A 27,712-nucleotide genomic window follows, 5' to 3' on the forward strand; every position below is an offset into this window, starting at 1 on the left:
CCGCTGGTGCTGGCTGGTGAGGATGGCGAGCTGGGTGGCCAGGGTGCGGTTAAACCGCTCCACCAACCCGTCACTCTGGGGATGGAGCGGCGTCGTCCTGGTCTTGCGCACCCCCAGCCGCCGGCAGACCTCCCCGAAGACCTGGACCTCAAAGTTACGCCCCTGGTCGCTGTGGAGCTCAGCAGGGACCCCGAAATGGGCAAACATCTCCTCCACCAACCTCTCCGCGGTGGTGGCTGCGCTCTGATCCGGCACCGCATACGCCTCGGGCCATTTGGTGAAGTAGTCCATGGCCACGAGGACGTAGCGGTTGCCGGAGTCGGTGACTGGAAACGGCCCCAGGACGTCGACCCCCACCCGTTCCATCGGTGCTCCCACCAGGTACTGCTGGAGCGGGGCGTGGGAACGCTGGGCAGGCCCTTTCTGCGCCGTACAGGTGTCGCAGCAGTGGACGTGCAGCCAACAGCTCCCGTCGGGTCACGCAGTAATTGCGCTCCGCCCGACTGAGAGTGCGGCTGAAGTAGGCGATGGGACGTTCCCCCTCCCCCACCCCCTGGGAGAGGACCGCACCGACCCCCACGTTACTGGCATCGGTGTCGAGGACGAAAGGGCGACCAGCGTCGGGGTACGCCAGGACCGGGGCCTCGGTGAGCACCGCTTGGAGTCGGGCGAAGGCCGTGGCGCAGGCGTCGTGCCAGACGTACGGCCGGCCTGCCTCGGTTAAGCGGTGGAGGGGGCTAGCGACCGTGGCAAAGTCCTGGACGAACCGGCGGTAGTACCCCGCCAGGCCCAGAAAACTCTGCAGTTCACCGGCGTTGGTGGGGGTCGGCCAGTCCCGGACTGCAGCTGCCTTGGCCGGGTTATTGGCTACGCCATGCTCGTTCACCACGTGCCCCAAGAACAGCGTTTCCCTGGCCAGCAGGGAACACTTGGCAGGGTTCAGCCGCAACCCGGCCCGGCGGATGGCCCCAATAACCTCCCGCAGGTTCGCCAGCGCTCCCCCAAAGTCGCGGGCGTGCACCAACAAATCGTCCAGGTACACGACACAACGACTCCGGGGGATGCTCGCCAGCACCCTCTCCATCATCCGCTCGAACGTCGCCGGCGCGTTGCATAGTCCGAACGGCATGACACGGAACTGCCACAGTCCCTGTCCAATGGTGAACGCAGTCTTGGGTCTGGCCTTGGGTGCAAACTCCACCTGCCAGTAGCCGCTACGGAGGTCCAGGGAGCTGAACCAGCTAGACCCCCCGATGTAGTCCAGGGCGTCGTCGATCCGTGGAAGCGGATACGAGTCCTTCCGGGTGACCTCGTTGAGGCGCCGGTAGTCCACGCAGAACCTCCAGCTACCGTCCTTCTTCTTCACCAGGACGGCCGGGGCCGCCCATGGACTGGACGAGGGCTCGATCACTCCCCCGGCAGCCATCTCGCGGACCTTGTCCTCCGCCGCCTGGCGCTTGGCTAGTGCTAATCGGTGGGGCCGCAGGCGGATGGGCCGAGCAGAGCCGGTGTCGATGTCATGCTGCACCAGCCCTGTCCGCCTGCAGTCCTCATCCCGTGCCGCGAAAATGTCCCCGTACTCCTCGAGTAACAGCCTCAGCTGCAGACTCTGCTGTACGTCGAGGCCTGCTCCACTGCGCAGCCAAAGCGCATTGACGGCCTCGACGGCCTCAGGGGAAGGAAAGGCGGCAGATACAGGGCCGCGGGGAATGCAGGGGCCGGGCAGAGGCAGAGGCTCCTGGGGCACAACCCGGCGACTACTCCGCTGGCCGCCAGAGCCCCCATGCTCCCCCCGTCCGGACTGGACATCTCCGTGCCGACGGTGATGGTTGCTCCAGCCATGTCCATCCTGGCACCCCAACGGTTCAGCAGGTCCAGGCCGATGATGCACGAGTCCCGGATGTCGGCGAGCCAAAACTCATGCATCACCTCCTGGTCACCCACCCGGACGGCCAGCCGCTTCCTTCCCCTCATTCCGGTCTCCTGTCCCGTAACGGTCGTCAGGCGGACGCTGGTCGCCGTCCACCCCCCCGAGAGTGCGCCGGTGGTGCCCGGAAAAACGCCCGGACGCACCAGGGAGATGGTCGACCCAGTGTCCACCAGGGCCGTGCAGGGTCGGCCGTCGATTCCGCAGCGGAGGTAAAGGCCCCTGGCGCGGCCCGGGCCGCCAACCAGAGCGCACCGACCGTGGAGAGGAGCAGGAATACGGAGCGGCGGTCCCCTCACTGGGCCGCTCCGCTGCCGTTTTCCGCCGCACGAGATGGTCTAACCTGTGGTGCCGGTGCAGGGCAGTCACGGGCCAGATGGCCTGGCTCATCGCAGCGGAAACAGCGCCGATCATCTCCGGACCTACGTCTGTCGTCGGGTGGTGGACGCTGTGGTGGACGCTGCCGGGGGCCCGGCGAGGCGGACGTGCAGTCCCAGCCGCGGCGGGGCAAGTCCTCGGAGGAACGATTGAAGGGCTAGTTCCTCCCTAGCCGCAGCAGGGAAGTCGGGGTAGCCCCGCTGCCGCCGGGAGGGGGAACGTTTGGGGGCCTACGCAGCGGACGTACTGCTCTACGCCCAGCGGGGCTACCCCGACTTCCCTGCTGCGGCTAGGGAGGAACTAGCCCTTCAATCGTTCCTCCGAGGACTTGCCCCGCCGCGGCTGGGACTGCACGTCCGCCTCGCCGGGCCCCCGAATCTCGATATGGCTCTTGAGCTGGCGGAACGGGCGGAAGGGGAGCTGTCCAACCTACAGCCGTCCGGTGCCCCCCAACCTCACGTCCGGTAGGCGGACTACGAGCGGGACGAGGACGACGAGGAAGAGTGTTTCCAGGCCTGGACCTCGCCCCAGCGTCCCCGGCAGCGTCCACCACAGCGTCCACCACCCGACGACAGACGTAGGTCCGGAGATGATCGGCGCTGTTTCCGCTGCGATGAGCGAGTTGAATGTCGTTTTCCGTGAAGTCATTGCAGATATCTGTAATTCAGTTTCGACTAGTCAAAACTACGTCACAGATATCTCTAACTGTCGTTTCGACTAGTCACAACTACGTAACAGATATCTTGAATGAAGTTGTTGATATCTACAATGTAAATTCCGGATAGTCAAACTTAGTTAATAAATGTCAATTTGGCTTGCCATAGACATGTAGATATCTTGAATTGAGGTGAATTAAAGATATCTTGAACTGGAATTATGACTAGTCAGAATCAAATTGTAGATATCTCAAACTGGAATTACAGATATCTACAATTCAGTTGCAGATATCCGTAATTCACAAAGTGGATATCCGCAACTGAATTGTAGATATCCGCAATGAGAAACCCCATAGACATGAATGGCGAAAATGACGTCATTTCGCCTAGGAGGAATGTCTTTGTGGATATCTGAAATTACAATTGCGGATAGGAGGAATATAGTTGCGGATATCCGAAATGTTAGTTTTGACTAGGCGAAACTGAATTGCAGATATCTGCAATGTAAATTCCGGATAGTCAAACTGAGTTAATAAATGACAATTCGGCTTGCCATAGTATTATGTTTCAAGAACCTTCCTACGTCATTTGACGCGTCATTTTACGCGATCGCCCGCTTCGCGGGCAAAACATTTGTCATTTGACGCGATCGCCCGTTTTGCGGGCAAATTTTTTTATTGTTTCGATTAAACAATTAAATACAATTCAAATATAAAGTAAAAACAAGTGTTATCGCTATCTATCATAATACAAATAGCAATCCGCTATCTGTATTATGTTATTTCGTCGTTTGGAAACATGTTTTCTGCATCGCGTGTCTGTTGCCGGGCAGGTTGTCAGGATGTAAACAAACGATGACGTAGGCCGGTACAATTTTCGCCCCGCCGGTACAATTTTAACGTGACAGGTGTCCATGTTGTCCAGAATGTGCCCTTTTTTTCGCCCCTGCCCTTCAAACAGTCTGAGTCCGCCACTGACCATAGATATATTATACATATTTCAAATAACCCTGCCTCGTTAAATCAATTAGCTTGGTGTTTTGCTTTAAAAAATAGGTTATAAAAGAAGTCTAAACTGCAGAAAATAAAAACATCCAAGCTGCCTTTTAAGGATACCTCGGAATATCTGTCTATTTTTTAACCATCGGACCCTAGTTTACGACAAAAACAACACAATTGACGGCAGCTCCTTTGCCGTGTGGTTAATATAGTAGTTAAAGGTTGCGTAGGTGATTCGCTTTTTTGGCCATTTTTGCAAAATTACTTGAAATCCTTATCATAACCCGCTTACAGCCACTGAGTTAGAAGTACTGACATGAAAATTAAACTTGTCAATCATCTGTGGAACGGGCAGGGCTCGAAAAACTCCAGCCAATCATTTCCATTGCCACCGAGTTTCATTGGACAGTAAGTACGTCAATCAAACGGTCGTACTGCACTCCCCCTCCCCCGCGCCCCGCGCGCGACCCCTTCGTGCAGTACTCGTGACCCAGAGCTCGTGACCCAGAGCAAGCTCCTGTTTGTTGTTATCCTGCGGTATCTACTGGAACTAGTTAATCCACATTTGGACCTAGCAGTCGAAGACAATTTCCATGGCAGACAAGACGCCACCATCCCCACCACCACCACCACCACCAGCAAAGAGAAGGAAAACTCTTTTTCAGAGAGTAATTGATAATAAAAACGCTGAAAGAGAAAAACTGAAATCAAGAATAATCCTAGGCGCTGCTTTTGAACGTTTGCGGCAACTGAAGGACGAGAAGGGTCTAAAAACCGATGCTTGTGTGGCGGTTGACCTAGTTTCAAAGTTTATACCGTTTATACTCGGTAATACCGGTGTTGAGACGAGTGTATTACTCGGTGTGAAAATGTCCACACCGCGGCAACCCTAGTGAAAACCAGGACTTCCAATACAATTATATGAAACAAACATACATTTTCTAAAAATAGTAATGATTTATGTGACCGTTTAATGTTTATAACATCTGGTGCAACCATAGCCGCGAGAACGTATTCTCAGCAGGGGGTGCTGGGAAAAAAAACCCGGCCTGCACTAGACTCGCAACTCGTCACATTGATAAAAAAAGATATATAGCAGCGCAGCTCAATTACACCAGTGCATGCGCGCACAGTTGAAAATCGATCGTTGTGTTCACTTCCTTCACACCATGGTTCACATCCAGCTGCTCACAGAACAAGTTTAGCGCACCACCGCTCCCCTCACACTTTTTCATATAACCTTTTTTCAGCACTAGGACATATGAGCATTAAATAAATGCTGCGTCTCAACATGCCTTGGACAGCAGCGAGGATGACTCGCTTTGCCACGGGCCGAAACAGTTCGGAGCGACCACAGCCAGAGCGAACACAGCGGGGCAGAGGAGTGTCAGGAATAGTCTTTGGTGTACACATCAGTACGGCCTATTTGCACTACTGTTTAGTGGCAATGCAGTGTTTTATTCTATGCCTTTTTATTTTCGTATATTATTTCAATGAATACAATTTATTTATTCATGAAATCAAGATCTGGTCTTCAAATCTTTTTTCCAAATATAGGTCGTATTACAATGGGGTTTGTGTTTATATTCGGACCAATACGGTACAGCGGACGCTCACATGACGTTAAGCATTTCCTGGTGCATAATGTGACGCTTCAGAACCTAAAATCCCGTTTCTCCCCATTGATACGACAACACATAACCGGCGTTTTCAGAAATCTCCACTTTGGCCGGAGTTTTTAGAAATGATCGTTTTCTGTGATAAGACAGGGCCTCGGACAGGGGGTGTTGCAGCACCCCCAAAACCCCTACTTCCCGCGGTACTGGGTGCAATTTACAGCTGAATGTAGTGCCATGTTGTTAAACGAAAACCTACGCTAGCCTGGCTCGCTCTCGCGCATCTCTGTTCGCGCTCGTGCATGATTGCGCGTCCAGGTACTTGGAATGGGTGGAGTCAGAGTCAGCGTTGAAGGAGAGGGGGTAGGACCATTTGAGTTGTGTATTTTCAAAATCTGCTGGCGTTTCGCAAATCGCGTACCCAACCTTTAATAGTTATACTCACACCGGCCCCATCTTCATAGACCGCGTCCTTCGAGGATGCGTCCCCTGAATTGAGACTGGCTGCCGTGTTTTTTTTCAGTAGTTACGGTAATATACCGGAAGAGGCCATTGGGAGCTATCCGCTCTGGGATACATCGACGTCATAGGGTCCGTTTCATCTCAGTTTCTGTTAACTCTCGCCAGTGGTCGAGTAAAATATGTTAATAAACATGTCGCCGAGCGGCTCAACTTTGGAAGAACAGCTTTCGTCCATAATGGAGGTACTTGCGAAAGCGGCCGTATCTGAAATAAGCCAACTGTTCTCGGAAGGCTCTGCTTCCCTTCGTTTACAAGTAACTCGGAGCCTGAAAGAAAACGAGACGCTGAGGACGAGGATGAAGGGGATGAGGAGTGAGCTGCTCTTTTTGCGGCTTCAAACAAGATCAAATGCATCGCGTGCAGCAAGTCGTTTTGGCCTGGCTCGAGCCCACATCTGCCAACCACGGACTAAACAACTGGGAAATGGTGAGTGGAATCCCGGCTGTAATAGGTGGAAAACAGGACGGTCCGAGTGTTCAGGGGGGACTATTAATTGTTATATTTGTAGTTATAGGGAGTAGTAACAATAATCATCATGATTCAAACAATTAATACTGATTTATAACAGAAGCAGGCTACCTCACCTGACAACAAGCCTAATAGTTCGACAATGTGCCCATTTCCTGCACTTTGAATGGTCTTGGATGTTAGATTATACCTGCGCTTAAAGTCCTCTTTTGAAAAGCATCATGACCAGAGCCCTGCTAAAACACGAGTCAAACTTGGGAGTTGCATTTCAAAGATGGAATCAGTGAAGAGTCCAGAAGGGTTTCAAGACAGATGCCACATGAGCTGAATTATCATTCCCAAACATCTAGTAGGGAATGGATTTGCCTACTGTATGAAAGAATATGTGTGTATAATGATTGTAATACCCATGAATATAATATCTTTATCTGAATAATTGATTGTTGATGATGTTTATAATGATTTACTCCTTTTTAGATTATAATTCTTACCTGAATTATGATTTGTATCTTGTGTATGTGTATTGTTATGTTTTGTGTCTTTATGTGTGGACCCCAGGAAGACTAGCTCATCCCACTTTGGTGACAGCTAATGGGGATCCTTTTAAACATCATAAATTCAAAACATATAAATGTTAGCTGATCAGCTTAAAGGGAAAGACACTTGTCACTTGTTATTGTCAGAATATAATAATTGCGCTTGACTCTCATGCCATGTTGTGCTCAGATAATTTTTCCTGGTGTTCGTTGAGTGTCCTCAACCTGGTCGGTCACCCCCTTGAGCTTTGAGTCTAGGGAGGAGGGGGCTGGAGGAGACATCCCTCTCTAATACTGTGACTCTGTGTGTACACATTGTAAACCCTCCGTGTCAATCTTGCATACATACTTAAAATAGTTTCTTTCACATGCACAAATTCAAACTTCCTCCTTTTGTGCAATTAGTTTATCAAAACAATGACTTTCTGTCTTTTTTTTCTCCCTCTGCAGAAGACTGCGATGCCTTTGGAGATCGCAGCATGCAGCCCGGCGCCACCTCAGAGAGTCTGCATGTGGACGCCCCTGGCTCCTCCCAAATGTCCAGTCACATGGAGGAGCTGAGGATCCTGAGTGTCCACGGACAAGGGGAGGGCCCACTGGCGCTCGACAGCCATGACACCCTCTTCACCGCGTCAGAAGTGGAGGCCCTGAACTCGTTGTCTGTTGACCACAGCGTGGCCACAAGCCTGTGCGCCGAGCGGTTGGTCCGCCACGAGGAACTGAGTGTGCAGGTTTGAAATAATTTCCTCATTCACCATCCAAAAGAGATGCTTCCTCTGTTACACCTCCAGCCCACACCCATATGATTCAATGTGTCGTTAGTGGGGATTGATAACTATTCTGTGCAAATAATAGAATATGTCTTGTGTGTGTTTCCTTCTTCATGTGGAAAGCAGCAGACCCTAGACACCATTTCAATCAAGGTTGAAGAGGATATTGGTGGAGGCATGCCCGCTGTAGGTTAGTAACACACATTGCATCTATGCAAGTAAACGACCTGGATCAACTCAGAATGTACTAGATTGTACCTGCGCTAAAAAGACTGGTCCTCTTTTGAAAAGCATCATGACCTACATCATGACCAGTTAAAACACGAGTCAGACTGGTTTAATCAAACCTCAAACCTTAATCAGGCATGAAAACGGGTCAGGGGTGAAAAAGGTGAGAAGGATATTATCCTTCTAGGGGGGTCCGGGGGTATGCTCCCCCGGAAGAAAAATTGAACATTCCATCTTTTAAAGCATCGATCTGATGCACTTTGGGCTGCATTTTTTGCCAACCTGGGGAGAGCTGGAGAAACGTAACTTCAGCCATGAGTCAAAAATATTATGGCCTCCTTACTAGGTCAACTCCTTTTAAGTCAACTTAAAACCTATCTCTTCAGGACCACCTACAACATTTGACAAATCTTCCTCCGCCATCTTCCATTCTCTCCCGCTCTCTTAATGTGTTGCCTATTGTTGTGGTGGTGTTTATTTATTTCCTTTTGTTTGATTGTCTGTACTGTCTGTATGTATTCCTTTCTTATTTGTAAAGCGTCTTTGAGTACTTAGAAAAGCGCTATAAAAAACGGATCAATTATTATTGTTATTATTATTACTAAGTATTATGCAAGACATTTCATTCCAGCCTGTCACTGGGTCTAACATTTACAGTATATGAGGCACAATGTGGCCAGGGCTTAATGCAAATGCAGATGGTGGACATGCTGTAACTTAACTTGTCCATCATGACTGACAGCCAATACAATGTTATGTAATCAGATTTTAATACATTTTATTGGCAAAGATAACCTAAAACACAATACATCCAGCATTATCAAAACATTAAACACTTTTCAAGGGATAGTTATAGATTATTTTTAATCTGTTATGGTCAACAAAGAAAGGAAAACAATCAATCCTTGTTTTGTACAAAATACTGAATGAAAGGGAGAGGAAAGGGATGTCCTTGTGATACTGTAGTTGCATCTCAAAGACTCCCTCCTGAGACTTGAGGAACAGTTCGTAATACTCTCAGAACCAGATCTCATTTTTTCTTCTTTGCCTGGACCACCAGTGTCTCCATGGCCCACTTTCGCTGTTTTGCCACATGTCTCAGCCTTGCCCTTTTCTCTTCTTCAGCAGTCTATTTCTTGGCCTGCTGAGCACTACCAGATACTTGGGAGCCATACTTACTCTGTTGCTGCTGCTTTTCTTTCTGATTCTTCTTCTGCTGGCATTTGTATGTGGCTGCTGCAGAGTTGATGTTCTTGCAGAGTGTTCTGTCCACCTCCCCGAACTTCACATCCTCCCTTCTGAAGAGCTGCAAGGCTGTCTTCCCCTTGGACTGCAGGGTGTACTTGACCGTCTGGATTGCATTAAATGTTTGTACATTCATGTTGCCACTCCTTTGGTCAATTACATCATTCATCAAACTAAAAGTAGACTCAACCCTTGGTCCGTGAAAGATGGAGAGGAAACATTTAACCATCGCACTCAGGAAGGGGTACTTATCTGGCTTATCAAAGACATGACCCCGCCAAACAACGATGCTCTCTCCCTCCTTGAAACTGGAGATGGTCAGGTCAACATTGAACCGCACAAGTTATCTCTGGATGTCCTGGCCTGCTGGCAAGAGGTGCCGCAAGCAAACCCTCCAGGATTTTGCGATTTGCAACTTCAACCCAAAGTCAACCAATCACTGCGAATTGAGGGCGGTGTCGCAATTTGAACCGACCACCGCAACTGTCCTGCAAATTTTACTATCTGAGTATTTGAGTATCAGTGGCATCGTCTTGAACGGACATCGACAAACTACCTTCCGCCTTACTTCCGTATTTACTACTTCAAGCGATTCAAGCATTCATGCAGCATGTGCGTGTCCAACGTTTCACACTTGCCGACCAAAATAACTGCGAAAGATCGCGAAAAGGGGTTGGCTTAGCTCGGGAGGTATAGCAGTTGTCTTGTAACCGAAAGGTTGCTAGTTCAATCCCCAGCTCCTCCTAGCTGAGTGTTGATGTGTCCCTGAGCAAGACACTTAACCCTAACTGCTCCTGACGAGCTGGCTGTTGCCTTGCATGGTTGACTGCCGCCGGTGTGTCAATGTGTGTATTAAACGATGTAAGTCGCTTTGGATAAAAGCAGTATCCTGTATTCTACCTGAAAGCGGGGGGAAATTATTTTGCACTGCATGCAATATTGTGGTGGAACATAAGGGGAAATCTTCCATTAATAAGCATTTTGCCACCACGAAACATAACTACAGAACTGCAGGCAGGACGTCAGACGACGAGGCAGATCACTATGATACAGGCTGCTGCATCCAAGTCAATTGCCAGCGCAGAAAGAATCAATTATTTATAGGACCATTTCTCAGTGTTTTTGTTCTTTTAATTAAGGTTTTTTTCAGTAATAGCTTAATATTTAACAAATTACTAGGGGAAAATTGCAGTAATAACTTAATATTTAACATCAGGAAATCGCAACTTTTATCGCAACTTTCACTTCCTCTCGCACTGTAATCGCAACAAAAACATTAAAAACACCACAACTTTCATCGCAACTTTTTGGAAAAGCTCACTCAACATCAGGCATTTTAGGCCGCATCAACTTCAAAAAGGCCCGTGAAATCCTGGAGGGACTGGTCAAGAAATGGATGAGAATTTGAAATCAGTTTAAGGACATGAGGTAACAAGAATCCCCAAGTACCTGGTAATATGGCAAATAAAACATATTTTTACCTCTTCAACTGGATGGTTGCCTGTGAGTGGCCTCTCAGAAGAGGGTCCAGGGCAGACAGGGCTTTAAGAGTCGGACTGGCCAAGGGGAGCATCTTCGGATTGGATCGGTCCATTTCGGCTGCGCATGTATTTTTGGAATTTCAAATTGCTGCAATTAATGTTGTACTTGACTTCTAACATGTCTATGTCTTTGCTGTTTAAATCTAACAGTAGTCTACGAGTAATATAACGGCGGTAACCATTGTTTTTGGGGTATTGCGTAGTGGAGTCACCAGCTGGTGGCTCTACAGTACTTAGGCTAACGTTACGATGCTCTTATGCCGCGTTTCCACTGCAGGGTGCGGAACGGATCGGATCGCAAAGGTGCGGTAGGAAGGGTGCGGTATAGCCCAGCTCAGTTCCGAGGTCGCGTTTCCACTGCCGACGGTACCCTTTGTGGTAGGCCGGATGTCGATCGCCGCAGCAGCTACGTAAACATCGTAAACAACGTCTTCCTCCCCAAGAATGCAGACGAACGTCTCCTCTAATACCTTGAGGCTACTGTTTGTTTGTTTTTATCCCCGCGTCACCCGGAAGTGATGATTCTGTCGACCAATCAACGGAGGGGGTGTGTAGCTAGAATTTCCCGGGACCCTTTCAGGCGTCTCGTCTTGTTTTCAGTACCCTAACGGAGGAGTCCTGAAAACGAGGCCAAAACGGGTACGGCTAAGTCCAGGTCACGCCCACTTTTGGCGGTGGAAACGCGACCCGATCCGCACCTTTGCGATCCGATCCGTTCCGCACCCTGCAGTGGAAACGCGCCATTAGTGCTCTATGAGTACCCTATGAGCCCTCGTTGTGTTTTCACAACGTTTGTTACGCAAGGATGCTTTCGGGAAGCTCATATGACGAACTTCACGAACCACTTAGCTTTTGGGATCTGGGCACATGTCAATCTGGGGAGGAGAAATAAGCCTAATTCATGATTTTTTACAATGACGCCACCTTTGGGTTAGGGCTGGGCGATATGGACCAAAAGTCATGTCTCAATATCTTCAAGCAGATTATCGATATAAGATAAATATCGATATTTGTCGAGGGGGGGGGGGGGGGGGGGGGGGGGGGGGGCGCGCTCCGCGTGCAGATTTGATATTACTATTTCTACCGTTCGGAATTGAATACAGTTTGATGGTTGAATAAACCGTGGACTAGGCAACTAACACAGTATTCAAAGACGTTCCCGAAATTCAGCCGTGGTGCAGAGTTCCAGCCACTCTGAGCCAGTCGCACATTGAGCTTCCCCCAAATGCGCTGTTTCGGTGTCTGTAGCTATAATGCAAATGAGGAGGAGCGAGGCGGGTCAAGGAGGAGGGTGGGGGTGTGGCCCTGAGCAGCTTGCAGCCACGGTACCATGCGCTCTGTTTACAGTGGATGTATCGCAATGGCGAGGCGCACACAGCCTTTAGCCGTGTTCTGTAAATATTCTAGAACACTAGAATATAGAATATACTACACTGGGGAGTCTTTCTCCTCCATGTCGCAGTTCATGTACTTCAGGGAGTCAAAGCCAAAGTTCCTTTCCCCCAATTCCTTCTCAACCATGGGTCAGATAACCCCCACTGCAGTCTCGTTGTGGAAATACAAGAGACTTCAAAGAACCGACAAGGAACACTTGCGTTACAGTCTGTGTATTCACACACACATGTGGCGCTCGCACGGTCGTGTCTCATTGGCGGGCCAACGTCTCTGGGCGGGCCAGGCAGAGTAAGGGGAGGAGCTTAGATGCTTTGTGACAGACCTAAAGACATTCCAAATCAGCGCGCCTGAGCCACGCAAGTTTTAGCCACTGGGGGACCATAGGCAGGCTAGGGGAACTCATATTTATGTTAGAAACCTCATAAAGTGAGATTTTCATGTCATGGGACCTTTAATGTTTTATGTTTGGGTCACGCGGAGTGAGAAACCTTGAAGTTACTGTGGAGTTACCGTTATTACTATACCTACCTACCGTTTCGATTTACAATTACTATTCCTACCGTTCAGAATTGAATACAGTTTGATGGTTGAATAAACCGTGGACTAGACACTGCCTCCGCCTCGTATTTGAGAACATTATAATATATAATATCACGGCCAAAAGCTGTGTGCACCTCCGGAATATTATGGACAGAATTGCAACCCTTTGGTTGCGACAGTTTTTAAGCACTCGTAATTCGTCAGACACCAGACAACCTCCTGCACCCCCTTTTGGCTCATAGTTGCCACTACAAGGGTCATAATGACTTAATTGACCACACCCGAGTGGCGAGTTGTCATGTAAGCAGGTTTTCACTATACTTCAGGGGGAACCCTTTTCGGTTGATGCAGGCATGCCCAGGTAAAAAAGTAATATACTTTAATGTACTAAAAATGTACTTAATTTTTTGAAAGTACATTTCTAGCACATTTTCACTTTATGTGTTAAAATAAAGTAAACCAAAAATATATTATAAATGTATTAATTACAAATATATTATTTCCTCAGTAGTACTTCAGTTTACTTAGATAAAGTACACTATTTATTAATTCATATTAAGTATATTCATATAAAATATACTAACACTGAAATATATATAAGTGTTTGATTTGTATATGTATTTATAATGTACTTCGAATGTGTTAAATATAAGTTTAATGTCAGTGTATTTGCATCTGCTTTTATCAAGTGCACTTTTAGCACACTATCAATAAGTTTACTTTTATAACACTTTTTTCATATCATTGTTAGCACAGCAGTGTTAAAGTGCACTTAAAATAAGTATATTAATAATTGAATACTACTTCAGTGGTAAATTAGTGTATTCTTCATAAGTACACTATAAACCAGAACAAAGTATGTAGCCATTTATTTTAGTGTGCTAAGATCAGTTTAAAAGAATGTACAATAACATTTAATTTCTTTCACTGATCTTTTCTCTTCAACCTTTTAAAATAATGTATTTTACCAGCAAAATGCAACAATGCTGTTATGTAACAATACCTTTTCTAATTGAAAAAATATCCTTCATTTTCTATACCTATTTCAATTTTAAATTGTTAGCAATTAGTGTTATAAAGTATTTGGATTATTTCAACACCACCGTTGTTTTTATGCAATATTTAAAAATTCATCCATTCTCCAAATTTAATGGTGAATTTTGAATAAACATGAACATCAACAACAGAGCACCTTTCAATTGACCATGTGCTTTTATTTAATGCAGTAGTCAAGACTCACCAGTATTTCTAACAAAAAAACAGTACAACCTTGTGTATTTCTTATCATCACATGGAAAGTACTTATTCCAAAGCTTGGATTGTTTCACTTACATTTGACAGCAATCAGAAAACATATTAGACTTATGAACATATTAAGATGTGCAGATAACAGGAAATTTGCTTTGCTGCTTGACAGAAAAATTAATCTTTTGAAAGTCTTTGATTTTGCATGAAAACAGTCTGTTAAAGTTCAACATTTTGAGGCCACAATTTTGTTTGTATTTTGTTATACCACAACTGTTATAGTATAACTGTTTAACAGCACAGTCTTTGTGTTTGCTTGCCCATGTGCCTTATAATTTTTACAGATGTAATACTCTGAAGTTGCCATTTTTGGACATTGTCCACTAGTTTTAAGGCACACCAAGAATATACACTGATATGTAATCCCTGTTTCTTACAATTTGGCAGTGGTTTCAGCATTTTTTCTCAAACTTCCCCAGTAACTATTTAATCTCTCTCTACATTATTTGGTAGAGGAATAACATATTGTTTGTCTCTTGATTGGATCAAAACACATTTCCTGTGGAACAGGTCAGTGGGCACCGCATAAACATTCCTAGATTCTGACACCTCAGACATAAAACTGGAAGCAATGTTCAGTTGACTATCCTTGCAGAGCTGTCCATCAATCTTCACAAGCTCCTTTACCAATATACAGTGCAATGACAAATCGCCTGCTCTGAATACTGACATGCAAAGAATTCTACATAATCTTCGATCCTGTAACTCCACTGTTGAGTTTATCCTTTTTTTTAGACTTCTGTTACTGCTGGAATGATACAGTATGCCTTTTATAATGAAACGGTGATAACAAACACAGTGTTCGACTGCAACACTTAGCAAGTCTTTGATAGCAAGTTTTTCTAATGCTGACAGTTTTTGATGACAGGGATTACCAAAAACTCTTGACATTTTCATCCAGGCTAGATGAATTAGAACTTGATACATTGCTGTTTAGGAGATGTGAAAAAATGCATTTCACCCCTTCATTAGCATCTACCATGTACTTTTCGGCTTTTTGTGTTAGACTCCTCCAGCAAAGAAATCTTTTAACTATTTGCTCTGGAACATGTGTTGTCCCATTGAAGTACTGTAACAAAGTGCCATTAAATGATTCGAAGGAAAAGGTTGATGTGGCCCACAAAGGGCCCCAGTTCCTAACACTTGCCGCAAGGTGTGTCAGAAGATGGACATTAAATGTCATATTTGAGGCACCATATAACTTCTCAAACTGCAGTGAGAACTTCTTGAGAGCTCTTTCAGCTACTTCAATATCACAGCGTTTCACCTTTTCTCCCAAAAGAATGTGCATTGCGAACACAAACAGAAAAAGGTGGTTCCAGAACTTCTTTAGTAAGACCCCATTCAGTAAAGGCAGGGCATAGAATAACAGGAATGACCTCCACTCTGACGCTTTCCAATATTTTCTGTCTGCCACAGATCGTGGTACTCTTGTTATCTCAACAGGGGGTTGAATTGCAATGAGCTCTTTGTCAATGCGGTCTGATTTTGCTACCACTCTTTTTAGTACCACTCTTTTTTTATGATTTCTTGAGTCAAACCACAGTTTTGCTTATTGTCTTGTCACACCAAGGCAGACACAATGCTGATACTCTGGAACAAATCCATTTATCATTTGAAACTGAGAGTTTCATTAATGGTGAAGGTCCTTTTACTCCCATTACAGGACTGTCTGGTGTTGCAGCCATTGCGTTATCAAAATGCTTAGCTTCAGTTCTAAGATGTGGTTTTGGGCCTTTGTTTGTGTAAGGACCACCACCAACATGGTAACAAAAATCACATCCATAAAAGCCATTAAACTATTTGGTGTTTCTTAGAAGTGGGCGAGCAACTGAATCTGAACTGCATATCAGAGCATACACTTTGGAGACATGTTTTACATTTGCTGAGTCCTTCCCTTTAATGCCATTTTGTTCTAAAATTTGCAGTTCATTAACAAATGGCTTCAAAAATGTTAAGAAGTTTGGCTTCTTCTCGCCAAACCGGAGACAAGGAAGACAGATATTTGCCTTGCATTCTTTAGGTTCGAGTTCTATAACCTGGCACTGAATGGGCCAGATTTGATACTTTGAACTCCTGAAAACTGGAATTCCATCACAGTTCCAAATTAAAGTTATGTCATCCTCACCTAATTCACCTGATTCTTTGAGTTTCTGGTACTCTTCTCCACACTGTATATCTGAAATGACATCTGCACATTGCCAGTCTTTTTTTAAACCTTGGTTTTGTTCAAGCGATGTTTTGATTTGTGAAGCCAAACTAAGAACTAGAAAGAAACACCCACTTTTGAGACAGCTCTCTGAATCAGTTACTGCATTACAAGCACCACACATTAGTTCACTGGTATTATTTACCCCTAAGTAGTTTTCACATGCTGGACAGTAAAAATGGGGGACATAATTTCCATATTGTCCATAAGCTTTGTGAAAAAGGTATGTGGTTACTGGTACCATTCCAGGGAAATGTTCATTGACAATCTTCAGTAGATGTTCAAGTGCCACACCTGTCACATTGTGCCTTACCTTAGTACATAAGACATCAGTAAGATTAAACTTTGTCCCTTTGTCAGTGGAGCTCCAGGATACGCTGGATCATCTCCATCCAACAGAAATGTCTCTGCCTGTGAACATAAAAAAAGAAAAGATAGAAAACTGTTACACTCATCTGCATTAAAAGAGATTGCTTACAGATTTACAGAGAAAACATACTGTATAATACATGTTAATAACCTGTTGGTTTGGTGTCTCTTGCTGATCAGGTGGAGTAGCAGGCACATTGCATCCTGGTTGCCTCTCTAACATGTCCTGGCATAATATAAATGGAAGCATAAATACTTTCATTTTAATTTATTTTATAGTTTTGACATATAAAACAATACTAGTGCTCCAAAAGATAAGTGGTAACTACTACAAGTCATCTGGTAGTTTTTACATTCAGAGAATTTATCAAGTTGCCTTCTGGGGTTGTTAGCAGAGAGTTATGCAAATGGAATACACACTAGCTTCATATAAAACTGATGTGATTTCAGGGGAAAGGATGAATGTAGTGCCTATATTCAGTAAATATACAAAATGTGTAGCTCCTTGCCCAAACCTAGAAAACAAATGAACTCTATTAACAAATCAGAAACAAGAATACTGAAAAGCTCTAATCCTTGGGTGGATGTAAGACAGGGCATCTGTTTCTATCAAGACAATGAGTTCAAACATTAAGCCAAAACTGCATAATAATGCTTAATAAAAAACAAAATTGTTGTATTGGCGGAATAAAACATCAGATTTAAGTCACATTAAGCAAGTTAAGCCACATTTGCATTATATGTGCAGTGAAGATCGAACAGATGGATAATATCCAGGAAAATGGTGACTACAGCTTCACATACTGAAGAACTGTATTAATTAAGGGAAGGTATATGTCACAGCCATCAAGTGCCAATGTAGGCTATAAGTCAGTCACCTGTTAGAAACTTTGTTAGCCTCATGTGGAACTACTAATTTGCTTGAATTACAATGTAAATTAACATTAACATGAATGAATAATGCAATCATACATTGAAATAGTTATTTGTAGTTATAATTCTGTGACCAAATGAGACCTTGCTGGTGTTCACTTTCAATACATGTTTATTATCGGTAGCCTATAATACTATTATTTTAAAGGTGTAGAGAAATGGCCGTTAGTCCTGTTTGTCACGCCGAGTTGTCACGAGCTGCAACACGAGTTTACCCGAGTAAGGAATACGAATTTGATTGGTCGTTATCGTGTGTGCGTGTCTCAGACGTTTGAATTATGGATGACGGATCCAATATCAGTGGCTTTTGAATCGTGTACAGGCTGACGTATTATCCGTGCGCCTGCATTATCCAATGAGAAATAAAATACCACACTTTCATCCCGGATTTACTCAAAAATATAATTTTGCACAAAGTTTGGCCTACATCGTCTGAAAGATGAGTTATTCATATAATTTCATGACCCAGAGTGGGGTCAAATTCAATTTTCTTTTCTGTACACCTTTAAGACGTCGGTTTAAAAAATAAAAACTACTCTATTCACATTTTCTGTATTGATTAAAGGGGTTGTTTTTAGCATAAAAATGAAACTAGTAACTTGTATCTATAGTACCTGTGCTTCTGGTCCGATTTGCATATCTTGTTGATCCCCACAAAATTAATAATAATAATAATAATTCATTATATTTATATAGCGCTTTTCAATGACCCAAAGACGCTTACAGAAGGGGGGGACCTAACTCACCACCACCAGTGTGTAGCACCCACTTGGGTGATGCACGGCAGCCAATCTGCGCCAGAACGCTCACCACACACCAGCTTGAGGTGAAAAGTGCAGTGTGAGTAGGTGGAGGGTGGCAATTCTAGCACTGGGTGGGTCTTTCTGGAGACTCCCTCCGGCAGGCTGCATATAATGAAGATATAATACATGGAATTTCTCAAGTGAAGTATTAATGACAATAATACATGTTTGTGTCTCATTTTAAGGAAATACACTGTAGGGTCTACTACAATCATTATTTTCATCACGTTTAATTTAATTTAAATGACAATTATACAGAAACTATATAGTATAACATAGCAATTAATATCAACAATTTCAATTGCTGGTATTTTAATACCTCTGATGAATCTCTGTTGGGTCTGTCCTGAAGCAGGTGCTCTCTTATTGGACTGACAAGATGCTTTCCTCTCAAACATTCTAAAGATGACTGACCCCTTGGTCCTTCTGCAACAAGGCCCTCATCGGGAACATTCTGATCATGAGAAAGCACATAGATTTATTTAAAGGTTGACAATGTAGGATTACCAGAACAACCACAGAATGCCAGACCTTTGCTAGGCAAAACGGGTCGTTTCTAGGCACTCCGTTCTGATCAGAGGACAGCAGAGGAGGAGAACTGCAGGATATTTCATTTTTACCTTCATTAACAGCATAATAAATTACTTTTAGCTTATTAGAGGAAGAGTGGAGGCTCTCTGCCAACAACCTCAACCTTTAACTATCATACTGTAAACATTTAGGGTATGATAAACATTACAAATACAATTATGGATGAATAAATGCTTTAGAGGAAAGTAATATGTATTTTGTGAACCCCTTAATTTTATTTCAGAATGGAAGCATAAAACATAGTAATGATCATACATAGTAATTTTACCTGTTTGTAAGTTGTGGGATTGTCTCCTGGATATTCCTCAAGAGAATATGTTCGTTCACAGTTATTTGAAAGTGGAATCTGGGGAGTGCAGTTGCAATGTCAACTTGCATGTAACACTATCTGCAATTCATATTATTGCGAACGAAAGAAATGGTCTACCTCTTTCACGACCTCTCTATTGTTAGTTGTACAGGATGCCCTGAGGTATTTCTTCTAATTCCCTCTGCTGTTTAAAGTATTCTGCAATGAACACGAAGGTCCTTGCGTTTAAAATGAAGACTTATTCTATAATCACTGCTGTTGTTGATAATAAAATAAATGTGAAAGGTCAAATACTTCTTTCTCGTTTGCTAGCCGTCTGTGTTTGGTTGCCTTTGAAGGTTGGCTCGACTCATTCAGCAGATATTCTTTGTAATGTCTTTTGGCACATGTCCGGCACATGTCCGCCCGCAGACATGTGCCATGTCTGCGGGCGGTTTTAGTTTTTCTCTAAGCCCGGTAAAATACATCCATGGCGATGACGTTTTATCCAGGACACTGCGCGCGCCCTCTGCACTTTGCCGCACTTTACCTTATTATTGATACGTGCGCATGCGTGCGCACGTATTCGTGGCGCTGTGCTGCCGCTGATTGGTTACCCCCAAATGCAACCTGCTTGAATGTAGATGCTGACAGGGAACCGTTGTCGCAGTTGAGTTACAATGGCGCAGTTCAAGTTCGGGATGTTTTATTTTAAGGACAACACAATTCACGTCGAAAGTACTGACATTGTGGAACCTCAGTACAGACAGAAGCTCGTTCAGGTATTAAAACGGCCGGACCTCTACAGTGAAGACGGATGGATACCAGTGTGCTGGGGCACCAGGAAAGCACCTACAAACAATGTGGCCGCAAAACTGCTCTTACTCTGAGGTTTGTATTGCTCGTGCATGGTGTGAAATATCTTTTGAATAGATATTCCATTTCTACTAATGACTAAGATAATAGGCAAACTTATCATTCACAAGCTGCATTAGCTAACTAGCTAGCTAGCTGTTAGCGGCAGGCGGCAGCTAATGCTAGTGTAAATGGTGCTAATTTAGTGCAACTTCAGATGAGATTTTGTGTGAACATTTGTGAGCGTGCTGTGAATGTTTAGCACAAATTGCCCACTGTAAAGAAAATAACAAGAATTTTTTTTTACAAATTTCTTATGTTATCCCTATGTTCCCCGGGTCCTAAGTTCCCCGGGTTCTATGTTCCCCACTCGGGGAACATAGAACCCTTTTTAAAAAAAAAAAACAAGTCCTATGTTCCCCGTTTTTCCCAAAAAGGGTCCTATGTTCCCCTGTAGCCATACATGCCGGGGAGCATAGGACCCTTTTTGGGAAAAGCGGGGAACATAGGACCCTTTTTTAAAAAAGGGTCCTATGTTCCCCAGTCTCATACAAAGGGGAACATAGGACCCGGGGAACATAGCACCCGGGGAACATAGACACGCTCCCCCAGCCACCTGATGATTTGATAAAGAATTTGCCAGTGGCTCATGCTAATGATTGTTAATGTTGACCTTGTGTGATTTAATTTTTGTGTAACTATGTTTATAAAAAGACTTAGAGTGACTTGTTGTGTACAATATTAGATTGACTGTGGTGCATTTCACGAGACGTACAAAATATCTAAAATATTGAGCAAAAGAGGGTAAAAACATGGTTTTGACAGTTTGTCTGATGTATGGTTGTGGTTACAGACAACTACAAGGAGTTGATGGGGGAAAATGAAGCCTTCCTCAAGGATGAGGACATCTGGCACATGGCAGTTGCAAGGAGAAGGACCACACCTTGTACCACAACACAGGATGGAAGCAAACCAAAGGTTATTTTTGTTGCTTGTGTTGGTAGTTTCTTTAGAAAACACACTTTAATTAATAGTTATAGGCTATTGTGTTGCAACCAGGGATGCTGCAATACCACTAATTTTATATATAGTTCTGACGGCATTCAAATTTGTCTATAACAAAGCCGATAACAGTGTTGCCAACTATTTTCAGTGGGAAGTAGCTAAAGCCTACAGGAAAAGTCCTGGATCTCAATAGATAACGTCACGTGCTAATTTGCATGTATATGATGGCATGACTTTATTACATATATACAAAATAAAAAACATATTTTAAATTAAGTTAAACTAAACTGACTGACCAGTGTTTATTTCAAGAGGCCCCTCAATGTGCATCCAATTCTGCCTCTAATATTAAAAAACTGTTTATACAGGCTGTTGCATCGACTGTAACTGAAGTATCATGAACAGAGAGATGATCATGCACTGGAATATATTCACTATTGTTAACTCTGTCTATTTTGACAAAACAAAATCAAACTCAAATAGTAAAGTTAAATCATTTAGAATAAAAACGATGGGGATCAGGGATTTGTCTTTAGGCATGCACATTCACAGTTCATCCACGTCTGTGTGGCTGCTGATTGGTCCACTGAACGTGTTGCTGCTGCTCTGTCCCACCCACTGAACAGTCCACCCAGAGAGCTACATTAACACTCATTCACTGAGAAATACTGGCGACTCCCTTCAAGAAAAGTAGTTAAGTTCTGTCCAAAAAGTCGCTAGATATGACGCGAGTCGCTTTAAAAAAAAAAATCGCTGAAGGGTTCTGAAAAGTAGCTAAATCTAGCGACAAAGTCACCAAGTTGGCAACACTGGTCGATACTACTGCAAAAACATCCTCATCATCCTGATAACATGAAAATATAATATATCAATTATTTAGTAAAAGTCACAATATGTTGCTAAAGCACATAGATTTTGATATACTGAGCAGTAATGAAGCTAACTGCTGTGTTTAAATGTACACAGCAGTGGTTGCAGTGACAAGACAGTTTGCAGCTTCATCACTTGTCACTACATGTTTATTAATGACCTGTTGCTGCACTAGCACTTACCGCAGCGATTGTTTTTTCCTTTTGCCCTCCCTCCTCTCTTTGCATTTCACATCAAATTAGAACACATGTAGGTTCAAAATGCTGCTCCATTTCGTGTCATACTTACCAAAGTCTTGATTCCCTATTTGTAGGTTGGTTATGCTTTTAATATCTTGTCTCATCTTGTTTATGAAAAATGATATGAAGTGAATGTCACCCACTGAATAATTTTTAATTGTAACACATAAAATCGTTAATGAATTTATGACACTGTAATACTATGATGTTTTTTAGTTGAAATGTATTTCTAAAAAAATCTCTTCACCAGAAAGCATCTATGGTTGGTTCATATTTTTTTGTCATGTAATACATTCTTTCTTTTCGGTACAGAAAAAAAGAATTACTGCAACTTCCAGTCTCACTTCAGATGAAGATGAAACACCGATTGACCCATCACAAGTTCTTCAAACAAATGTAAGTATTTACGGGAATAAGGGAATATTGTGGGATGATAAGACATATTTTTCATTATAAGTGGCTGTAGGTTTGACAGCAGTGCAGTTGCAGAAGTGTATGGTGGCACTCCAGCTGTTTTAGTTTTTCAAATACTGACTGTTTAGTAAGTACAAAAACTACTGCAACACGTGAAAAATTGTATGATATGAAAAGATAAAATTGTGAGTAGTGAGTACTGTTCCTCTGGTGAAATATGGTCTGTCAATACCTTAATAAGCTGTACAGTAGGTGATAGATTCTACAAACATCTACAAAGATGGATATTTACCCCTCTCTTGCCTTTGCAGTTTAACATTTAATTTTTTCTGCCCTTTGTTTAAGAAGCCGAAGATGACAAAGGCTGCAAGAGACAGAGCCCTTTCCCAACTGAAATCCTCACTGCTGAGAAGAAATCCAACAACCTCCAGCCCCTTGACAAATGAAGACGATACAGACATAGACACCAATGTGGACTTATTTGACCCACCTCAGGCTTCGGGATGAACTGTAAGTATTTACAAAACGCAAGAAATAAAAGTAGAATTAGGGCCCTATTGTTTCCGCGATCACAGAATCGTGGACGGAATCGCGGAATTGAGCAATAAAAACGCAATCTACTTTTTAACACGGAATATCACGGAAAAATGACATAATTGGACTGAAATGCTGTTATCATGAGGAAGAGGAATGTTAACCCAGGGGGAATTTTCACAATAATCCGCCTTCGCTTGTAAGAAAATGTAAGAAACACGACACTACACTCCAGGTGAGTCATACTAACATAGCATTGTTGACATTTTCATTTATGCAGGACCTCTGCCAAGGGGAAAGTGAAGAGGAGAGTGTCCTGATGGATCAGCCCAGATCCAGTGTTGACATGCAACAGGAAGTGATGGATGCTCTGAAAGGTATTCATACAAAGAAGAATTGCTTTTTTTGTTTTTTATGTCAGTAATTGTATCGATAGGAGCCTTGTTCACCGCGGGATAGGGGGAAACGTTTTCTCGATTCCCTCACATGTCTTGTACATGTGAAGTGTTGACAATAAAGCTGACTTTGACTTTGACTTTGACTTATCTCTCATATATCTGTGACTTGTGTTTTTTTTTTTCCTTAATACAGAAATACCAGCCTTAATCAAGTGTGTCAAAAATCTTATTACAACCATGAAGAGAATGCCACCTGTCATGGACACTGACAGTACATGTTCTGGTTCTTCCAGTCCAGCTCCAGAAATGGTATGTTTTGCATTTATACACGTTTTGTAAATACTGCCTTTTTATTACAGGAAACATTTCATCCAAAATTGTTGTAAACTACTTGACTGTTAGCAGTTTTGTCTCTGTAGACTCGACCCACATTTTGCAAGTACTGTATTTGATAGAAACTGTTTTTTTCCATTTCAGCATGCAGTTGTTCAGAAATTATCCTTTAATTAATTGAAGACCACTTGCAGAAATTACAACTTAACTAATATTTGGCATTCAGTAGTTCGGCTTTGTCTTTTAAGAAATGCATTCCAGCAACGTATTCCTAATACCATTTCTAATAATTGACTAACTCTATTTCCTGGGCACAGATTTCCCTTGGCAACACGGGGGTGCAGGTCAGCAAAACCTGTTTCAGAAGACTAAACCAAACAAGAATGTCCCTGTTCACACAGGACTTAGCTGTGCTCATCTTTGGGCGGGATGTTTTGGCATCCTCGACTCTCACAGGAAAACCAGGGCTTACTGGAACAGCGAAAGAGCAGCTAAATCCGGTAAAGCTGAGTGCCCTTGTTGGTAAGTATTTGTTGTCTATTTTTCCTTATTATCATTTTGTTTTTATGCCTCTACCCTTGCCTTGGCCATAGCCAGAAGCAACATGTTTCAGATTGCCCTCATGTATGTATGCCCCCTTCTTGCTAATGTGATAACTGGAAAAGCATGATTTGTAACCCCATTTTATTTGTCCTTTTCTATTTTACAGATACAGTTATTGCTGAATTTCCAGGAACAAATGTGTCTGATGTGAGGGCAGTGATTCTGAGAAAATGTAACAATGAGAATTTTGTGAGCAAAAAGAAACAGTAAGCAGTAACATCAGTAACTGTTTGTAATCGTTTTTGTTTGTTTGTTCTTTGGTGGACATACATTTTGAGTTTAAACAAACTGTGAATGTTTCACATGTAAAAGTTTCAAAAGTCAGTTTAATGTTCATCCCTGTCATTACTAGCTTCTCTGCGGTGCATAGCTAGCAGGGTAGTGCTAGCACAGCTAGTGTTTCTTTATTTTTTCCTTTTATTATTGTTACTTAGTTAACTTGTTAAAGAGTGTGACTAAAAAGAATTCTCTGGGGTTAGATGATCCAAATTTGAATAAAAATGTTACGATGAAGATATACTGTTTTAAAATGTTGTTTAAGATGTTGTTAAAGATGTATTAAAATGTACTTTATTATGCACATTTTCCCTGTCATGCCGTGCATGTTAAAAATATACCTTTTTTCTACCTCAAGTATGTTCTAAATATTTTTTATGTTTACTTAAAAGTAATTTACATTTCAAATTAATTATAGAAAAAATATACTTTCTGTGTACTGTTGAAGTGTACTTTAATGAAATGCATCTAGTATACTTTCTGCACACATAATTAGTGTACTCACAGTATATTATTTTCAATGTGCTAACAATATACTTAGTATACTAATGATATATCATGAGTGCTACTTTAGACATACTAAAGTACAACTTAGTGTACTTATCTGTACTATTTTGAGTCAACATTAAGATGAACTATAGTATGCTTTAGTACAACTTTTTAATTTTTATTTGTTTTTTGTAAATATATTTAAAATGCCATGGCAATACATTATGATTAAATTAGAAATACATTTCCAGTATATTCTAAATGTATTAATAGTAATCTTAAAAGTGGATTTAAATATACTTTAAATCGAACTAAAGAACATTATAAATAAGTACAGTATTAGTAGAGAAAAGTGTACTTAAGTATATTTAAGTTAATCTTAATGGTGTCTCAAAATAGTACAGTCAAGTACACTAAGATGTATTTTAGTATATCTTAAGTAGCAATAATGATATATCATTAGTATACTAAGTACGCATGTACGTATACACTTATTCCGATTAGTTTGGGGTTTAACTTTGAGCAGCTGCAGTAGTTCACAATTGGTCCACTCCGTATGTATTTTTCTGCACACCGAACTTGACCGCTGTCAAGGAAAGTGGATTTTTTGTCTGATTCACATCTTTCTTAGTTTACAGATGCGGTCTATAGTCGCTCAATTTAGCAGATTAACAACCGTTGAAAGGTATTGAAGGCATTTTAAAACAAGGCCCAACAAGCAGTTGACAGGAGAGGTGCGGCTCCAACCAATTTTCCATTCTTTGAAACGATCAACCGTTTCATCGGAGGACGGCCATTCGGCCAATATTCAATGTTGAGCAAAATGGACTTTATGTTGGTTTTAGAACAGACGAGGATGTGAATGTAACATCCTCTGGTAAGATGTCACCATTGTTATAAGGTTTAGGATCAATTCATGGGTACACATGACTTATTGCTTGCTCTCTAGCGATGGTTTGAGGTTGGCTGATGGTAATACATGAGAGTACTTAATGCTATTCAAGTATAACATGTAACCCATGTTAGGTCTTAACACGTATTTATTCTGTGGTAGATGATGACAGGGACGGCAATGACACTGTTGGCAACGCTCAGGAGTCAAAAGCAGAGGAGACCTCCAAAGTGGCTCTTCCTGCGTCAATAAAGAGAAAGCCACTGCTTCGATAGAAAATAATGAGCCCGTACAATTTGTGTTGAAATCACATTGTTAACTTCAACTTGCACTTATAGTGTAGATTCCTCTACAAGTACAGTAGATTCCTCTACAGATAAAGTTAAATTTGCACTGAAGCCTACGTTAAAATCCAGAGCTAAAAACTAGTGCTAGTGTAAAGAATGCTCCACCCCATTTTTTGTAACAACGCAGCCAGACCTCAAGAATCTCCAAAAGAAAGGTCAGTGTCCGTAATAATTTAAAATAATGTCATTGTTTTCCATCTGTTGTTTATTTAGCCTCATGGAAATACAGTGGGGCTCTGTGATTTAGCGTGTGAGGTCTAAACTGCATAATACATCACATTTGTAGTGACAACGCTAGCTAGCTATGTAAGCTAATCGCTAACGCTAGCAAGGTAAGGAAAGTTCCAATAGCAACTACAGTATGATCATTTATTGATTAAAACATGCCACAAAATGTGAAAATAATTATTGACTTCTTGATATTTTAATCACGTTATGTCAGACAATTGATTGTCAGTGTAATGGGTTAGAAAACCTACTAATTTCCTTATGGTGTGTAAAGGGTTAAAAATATAAATATATTTGGGGCATTAGTAAAAAGATAAAAGTAGACAACCCATTATTTTCTTTTGTTTTTGACTATAATAATCTAATAAAATTTCATAATGGCGGTTTTCGCTAGAATGACTCATCGAGCCACTAGATGGCGCATGGCGCCCAGGGGATCATTAACACCACAGGGACACGTTACCGCAGAATAAATTCTGCGAGCAAGACTAATGGAAGCTTTGTTTCATGTCTCTTGTTTGTTAAACAATAGGTGGGTTAAAACCCCTTAAATAAAACACATTATACTTTGTAGAGTAGGCTCATGAGTGTAATATGGTCAGAAGAAGAGAAATGGGTTTTGTGAATGTTGTGTGATCGTGATCGTGATCGTGACCATGAAGTTACATGCTAATGTTGTTGGGCTAGCGGTGCTAGTGGGTTCTTGCGGGCGTTGCGCTGACATTGGGTTCATGAAGTGAACGCGAGTTCTATTTCATTCTTACTGACCGCCAGAGGCAGTGCTTAACATCCAGTGTTAAGCACTGCCTCTGGCGGTCATCCAGAATTCATAGAACCGTAGTTACATACGTAACTCTCGTTTCACCTCGGCACGGTTTAGCCGCTGGTTAGTTTATCCAAAACGTGGGTT

At 42.8% G+C, this 27,712-nt stretch overlaps 1 protein-coding gene across 9 annotated transcripts in view; it reads left to right on the forward strand.

Moving 5' to 3' along the window:
* Positions 1-4,199: 4,199 nt before the first annotated feature.
* Positions 4,200-27,712, forward strand: part of LOC130405973 (coiled-coil domain-containing protein 106-like) — a 53,249-nt gene continuing 29,736 nt past the window's right edge. The window contains exons 1-8 of one of the 9 annotated variants that reach the window (XR_008904386.1): positions 7,809-7,832; positions 7,998-8,061; positions 22,601-22,684; positions 23,048-23,212; positions 23,517-23,613; positions 23,828-23,943; positions 24,285-24,489; positions 24,677-27,621. Coding sequence is in view for 6 of the 9 variants with exons in the window: in XM_056611323.1 (XP_056467298.1) it covers positions 6,217-6,523; positions 7,552-7,832; positions 7,995-8,061 (655 nt within the window). In the remaining 3 variants the exon portion in view is untranslated. Of the gene's footprint in view, positions 6,524-7,551; positions 7,833-7,994; positions 8,062-11,966; positions 21,153-22,600; positions 22,685-23,047; positions 23,213-23,516; positions 23,614-23,827; positions 23,944-24,284; positions 24,490-24,676; positions 27,622-27,712 lie in introns of those variants that run through there. The other 8 variants (XR_008904387.1, XR_008904385.1, XM_056611323.1 and 5 more) reach the window with 8 other exon arrangements.

Source organism: Gadus chalcogrammus, chromosome 16 (assembly GCF_026213295.1).
Source record: "Gadus chalcogrammus isolate NIFS_2021 chromosome 16, NIFS_Gcha_1.0, whole genome shotgun sequence".
In the NCBI taxonomy this organism is placed as follows: Eukaryota; Metazoa; Chordata; class Actinopteri; order Gadiformes; family Gadidae; genus Gadus; species Gadus chalcogrammus.